Source organism: Primulina eburnea, chromosome 14 (genome assembly GCF_022965805.1).
Source record: "Primulina eburnea isolate SZY01 chromosome 14, ASM2296580v1, whole genome shotgun sequence".
Lineage (NCBI taxonomy): Eukaryota > Viridiplantae > Streptophyta > Magnoliopsida > Lamiales > Gesneriaceae > Primulina > Primulina eburnea.
The window spans coordinates 10445346-10451465 of record NC_133114.1 but is presented as its reverse complement, the minus strand read 5'-3'; the positions used below and the strand labels follow the sequence as shown (position 1 = coordinate 10451465).

At 32.4% G+C, this 6120-nt stretch overlaps 1 protein-coding gene across 1 annotated transcript; it reads right to left on the bottom strand.

Annotated features, from left to right (window-relative positions):
* Positions 1 to 372: 372 nt before the first annotated feature.
* LOC140812193 (protein DEHYDRATION-INDUCED 19 homolog 3-like) lies at positions 373 to 4528 on the bottom strand. Its single transcript, XM_073170415.1, has 5 exons — positions 4182 to 4528; positions 3512 to 3681; positions 2998 to 3075; positions 2419 to 2675; positions 373 to 732 (listed from the first exon to the last, which is right to left on the bottom strand). Exons 1-5 carry the CDS (start codon positions 4255 to 4257, stop codon positions 624 to 626), a joined length of 690 nt encoding a protein of 229 aa, XP_073026516.1. The 5' UTR covers positions 4258 to 4528; the 3' UTR covers positions 373 to 623.
* Between the last annotated feature and the right edge of the window lie 1592 nt (positions 4529 to 6120).

The window sequence follows — 6120 nt, the reverse complement described above, 5'->3', positions numbered from 1 at the left end:
TTATTAAATAAAACAAATTCGATCCAACGTTTTCTTCAAAATACTTGATGTCCGAATTGGAAAAGGAAAAATACATTAAGTCGATTTAAAACTTTAAGGTAACACCACATATGAATCGATAATTCCGAAATCGATTGGTTGACTGCCGTAATCACGAGCTCCTGTCAGCTACTATATTGATTCAACGCATAAATTTTTGGTACAAACTTCTTATAATACAGAACTTTTGTCATACTTCAGAATCAGAACTCAGTGCCCAATATAAACTCAAACTCAATCTCGACCTCGCAAGTTTACTATCAGGCACGACTGATTTTCTACAAACGTAACTGCAAAATTTTAGAATCAAGTTAAAGGAGACAAAAACTGCAATTATGCTAGAAAAAATCGATAACGATCAGAATCGATAGATAGAGCCATAAAAACATCGTCATCTTCTTTACCAAGGCGTCTTAAACGAAAATGAAATACACCGAGTCTCTCCTCTTCAACTAATTCTACACACAAACGTAAATTACATTTATTGCTACAACTTATTTGTACTACGTGTTTAGATACTCGGTCATTATGGCCACGATCCACTTTGCAGGTTCCACAAGCATAGCAGCCACCACAGATGACCCTTAAAAATTATCATCAAGCACCTTAGATAACAGTATTCCTTGAACAAACTCACATCTCTTCGTCTTCTCCTCCTTATCTTTGATCGACAATGGAGGTTCTTGGACCTTTCTGCAAACAGTAATCCAATGAATATCATCATCACTTGTACTTCTATTTTTAATCTCTCTCCAAAAGTACTATATCATTATGTTATACATTCCAAAAATACTTCTGTATTCACCATCCTAAAAAAACAATGAACACTTACAATCACAGCATCACAAACGTTTCACGATCAATTTGATATCATTCATCACGCAAAAAAACTTGCATTATTTGATTGCTAAGTCAGATTCCGCCTACTTAAGTAAATGAAACTGCACATATACTTTATTCCTCAAAGTACTTCAAAAAAACTCTGCAGAAAACAATTCCCAGAAAAATAGGAAATAAAACCCAACAAACCTTAAACTACTCAGTGAAGCAGTGGCAATATCGACAATCACATTTTAACTACTTTGACCATATACAGAGAAAATGAGACCACTACATATATTTTCATCTTCAAGGCTGCAGATTATTGCTAGAGTGCAATAAAAACATTGTCGGACAAAGGTATACTCCAATGCAACATTTGAGGTTGCACATTATCATTCCATTGATAATCTATCTTTATCCAATCTCATGTTTACTTGGTAATATTATTTATCCATCTACTAATTATTTATCTTATATCAATCCAATCATTAATTATTTATCTTACATCAATCAAATCATTGAATTTAAATTATAATATTATCCTTAATAATAATATTGTTGATATTTCATTAATTATTAAAATGATAATCTATCGTCTTATCTCAAATTTAATCGATCAAACTAAATAAACTAATATTTATCAAGCAAACCAATGTTGATATTTTATTAATTATTAAAATGATAATCTATCGTCTTATCTCAAATTTAATCGATCAAACTAAATAAACTAATAGTTTAACTAGCCAATAAAATCAGGTACCTACAACTGAGATAATCATTAACTTCTGTGGTAGAGATAAGATGAGCAAACCAAATGCTTAACTTTTTTCGAAGTACTCTAGTTTAGTCATCAATATAATGACTAAATCTGTATTCAAGTCTCGAGAATTGTAGAACAACTATTAAACTTCTGGAGGCAGTTGCCGCAAGAATGAATATGCGTCAAGAAATCAGTATCCGCACCAACCACTAATTTCAAATGCCCGTTAAATTTCACGGAGGTTACTGTGAGGTGAGAACAAAATTTCAGAAACTCGATCATCAAAGTCTTACAAAAACTATTGAGTTAACATAGCCTACTTCAACGTTAAATTGGATTTTGAATCATTCTATAAAGTAAGAACTTAATCGATAAATATTAATCTCAATGGACTGGCTCTAGTCTATAAACTAGTTAATAAACTTTGCAAAAAAAACCAGCACTCGGAAGGAAGATGGTTGAAAACAGCCTAAAGAGCTCCGGGTAACTTAAGAATATCTTTTCATGGAGCCAAATAACACCATTAGAAATCATTTATGTTGAATCACATTTCCCCAAATTAGAGAGAGAAGGAAAGACTAAAAATCGTAAAGTGGTACGGATATAAAAGTGGATCAGATCATGTCTGCAAACACAGATAACTAAATGACTGAAACGAGATATCCAAGTTCAATGCTCAACAACGTCAAGAATATAATATTCTTAAAAGGCTATTCAAAATACTTCAGCAATTCGCCATAAAGTTAATTACTAAATGCCACATAATGACACGGAGTCAGAATGAACTTAAATATTACCTTTCTGAAATGCCATCAGTTGTGCCTTTTTCAACTGATACTGACACAGTTGATGTGTTAGATGGAACACTTTCAAAATCTTGAACCATTGGCAGAATAAAAGACGACAATAGTGGGTCTGGGGCTGCATTGCTAGAAGAAACTGAGGAGGCCGACCCTCCAAAAAGGGACTGCAAATTACCTTCTTTCAATTCCCTCCTCAACAAAGAAAGGGTTGAATAGGAACCAGATTTTCTCGATTTCCTCTTGCGCTGCATGTGATCTCCCGTCAAGGAAATGAAGGTAGGTGATCATGTTAACATAAAATATTCAATTCAAACGAAAATATCAGTTGATCTTGTTCTAATTGCAACACTTCCCAATATTCGAAGAGTCAACGCCGCAATTGTTTTCATATAGTTGTCATGCAACGAATAACATAAATCTGAAGTGGCAAGATGGATAATGAGCTCATGTAATTAAAATATTTGCAGAATAAAAAACAGAGAAACCACATAGATGCCATTTGAGGGGTGGGAAAAAAACTACTTGGGAAACATGAAGATATTATAAGAAATAGCCAAGTAAAAGAAAGGATATCTTAAAGACATTTCCATGTTGCAAGGTTATATGGGCTACCATGTCAACACCAACCCTCACAGAGCAAACTGGACACACCTGCAGAAAGAATACTTCTATTAACATAACTTCACACACAAACGTCCGAATGATTATCATTTAATATTATATTTTTGGCAAACAAAAGAACTGAAACAACAAATGCTTAAGAGACATTTTCTTCTCAAATAGTTCCACCTTTCAGGCAGTGGCGTGCTAAAGATAACTCAATGAGATAAACATAAATATAGGTATGGTTCCTCAATTATGAGCACATGACATAATATATGCATATCATGAAACAGGTCTGATTAATTATCTTCCAAAAGTTTTGTGAAAAATGCTAAAAAAATTATCATTAAATAAGATCTAGCTAGTTGAGTATCAAGAAAGCATTGCATATAAGTGTAGCAGGAACTTTGCACTAATGGGTATGACTTAAAATTTTTAGATTGTACTCGAAGAGTAATTAGAAAAAAACAAAAGAAAAGGTTACCCCATTGTTGGTCTCCACAGGATGCTCATCATCAATATGGCAACAGAGTCCCACAATGTCAAAATATTCTGAACAGAAAGGGCAAATGTACTCTTCCCTTGTATCATCCTCCACCTCGAGTTCCTCGAAACCCATAAGCATATCTGCATCAAAATTATCCCACTTCAGCCCTGCCATAACATCCAAACACATAGAAAGCCCATCAGAAATCAATGCAAATGTAAAAAAAGATTCAGTAGTAAAACAATCCCATATAAGAAACTCTCTTAGGTTATAATGCAAAGCCATGAGCAGAAACAATCTTTAAAATTCAACTTTCAGAGGATAACATTCAATAGAAAATGTTAACGAGCTCCGAGTAAAAGCCAGTTTTCACTTTTCAACACAAACATGTGATGCACAAAAAACCTTACTGAACACGAGGGGTTCAACTGATTTTGAATCCAGTACTCAAACAGAGAGCTAACTTTTCAAAGGATAATTTATTCAATCAGAAACCCTAATTAAAATCATTCCATTTTATACTCCGTACAGACTACCTTGGAACCTAAATCATTACAAAAAGATGCAACCTTTCACCGAAATCTATATCAAATTAACAAATTCAAAGAAACCCAGATGGAAATTAAAAGTTCCAGAAAAAAGTGAAACAATAAAGCCAAGCACTAACCAGATCGAGATTGAAGAGCTGATTTATAGCTCTTGGTGGCAGAAGACAGACGAGCAGCCCAAGAATTAGAATCCATGGCTTTCCTGTTTCAACTTAAAACACAGAGTGAAAATGGTTCTGAAAATCCGAGCTCTTTTCCTATCAAGAACTGAATGAAAGCGATCAACAGTAGCCTGATATGCGAAACTTTCGGGCCACAAATTCTTAATTTGGCTAATTTCTGGAGAAGGGAACGAGTTTCGATGATGGATTAGCGAACGAGTAAAATTGATGAGGGCTGGCTAGGCTTGGTGAGCAATGGATACCTTCCAGGAAGAAGAAATATAAAGCTAATTTCTACGGTACTTTTAGGACAGTGAATGGGTTTGTTGACGCGTGCAAGGACTGCCGTTCACAACCGCATGTGGTCGATTTTTTTTATTTTTATTTTTTTGTGTAGATTACTTTTTATATTTTCATGAAAAATTAGAAGCTGAATTTAAAAAAAAAAAAAAAAAAACTAGAGGTTGAATTTTGAAACTAGAAGTTTGATCTTAAAATTTTTTATGCTATTTGATAAGCTTGATGTGTTTTGGTATTACTTTGTAAAGTAAATCATAATACTCGTATTATTTTGTAAAGTAAATATATTGATATGATCAGTTTTGATATCCTATTGATCATCGTTGAATTGACAATTATCAACCAAAAGTATATTTTCGATATATTTCACCATATTTATTAGATGATTGTCATCTTAACGATGAGCGCTGAGATAGACACAATTGATCAACGTCATGATAAAACTGTTGATATGATTATTGAATTTGAATGCATATCATGGTAACAAAAAGCAATTTGATATGCTCGAGGTTAATATGGTAATAGTGTCCTGTTAAAATTGAGAATTATAATTAATTCAACTCCAAAAACTATCTCAATGTGGAAAAATTGTCCAAACCCATATATGTAACTCACATGGATTTTATTTAACCGGTGTAAGACAACTAACACACACTCTCATGCCCTGGAATGGATATCTGAAGCGTGAAGTTTAAAAGAGAACATGTGACCTAACTATGGATAGTACAACCATAGTCTTTAAACTTCACGCTCCATATATTAATATTTGGGTGTGAGAGTTTGTGTTAAATGTCTTGAAAATTGTATATAAAGACTTGGAAATCTCATCCCTTTGAACTAGTTTGTGGGCTTAATTTAGATCCAAGTCTCAATCTTAATATGTTCTTTTAGCACATGTTCATTAAAATTCAAATTGATGTTACATATTTTTTATATATAAAAAATATAAATATTATTTTAAAATTTAAAAGGGCTTTTATATTTTTTAAATATTTTTCTTAGTAAATAATATTAAATATTAAAACATGATAATAATCTGTCATTTTAATTAAATTATTTTTTCAATAATTTTTTTACCATGAGTGAATGTTTAAAAAAATAGCAAATAAATATTTTAGCAATTGTTGGATCGATTAAGTTTTGATGACTTTAAAAAGTACACCAAATTAAACTGATAATGAGCTAAATTGAATTGAAGGGAACATGAGCTAAACTCAAAGTATTATAAGACTAAATCCGTTCGAAGCCTAACTGATATCAAGATCTACCGAACTGATAGCTAAGTACCAAATGAACTAAAAGATGGTTGCGTAAATAAAGAAACATTATCTGAAAAATCAGTTAGACTATTCAAAGTTACATAAATGAATTATTAGATGAAGTCTTCCATACCAAAAAGTCTCTGATTTGTCAAAAATCCACGAGCACTACCTACAGTGTACAAATTGTAAGAAAAAACATCCACGTGAAAAATACAAGATTAACGGCTAGCATATTTGGAACATATATAATATATGATTTTACTCACAGTTGAATCCAAGTCTATAAATAGAATAACTTGTAAATCATTTAGGCAATCTGGAGTCATCGCACAAGT

Excerpts from the sequence above, each read along its gene's own strand:
- LOC140812193 (XM_073170415.1), bottom strand. The coding sequence starts at position 4,257 with ATGGATTCTAATTCTTGGGCTGCTCGTCTGTCTTCTGCCACCAAGAGC. Across the intron at positions 3,682-4,181 it reads AGCTCTTCAATCTCGATCTG|GGCTGAAGTGGGATAATTTT; the intron begins GTTAGTGCTTGG and ends ATGTTATGGCAG. Across the intron at positions 3,076-3,511 it reads CTGTGGAGACCAACAATGGG|GTGTGTCCAGTTTGCTCTGT; the intron begins GTAACCTTTTCT and ends TTCTTTCTGCAG.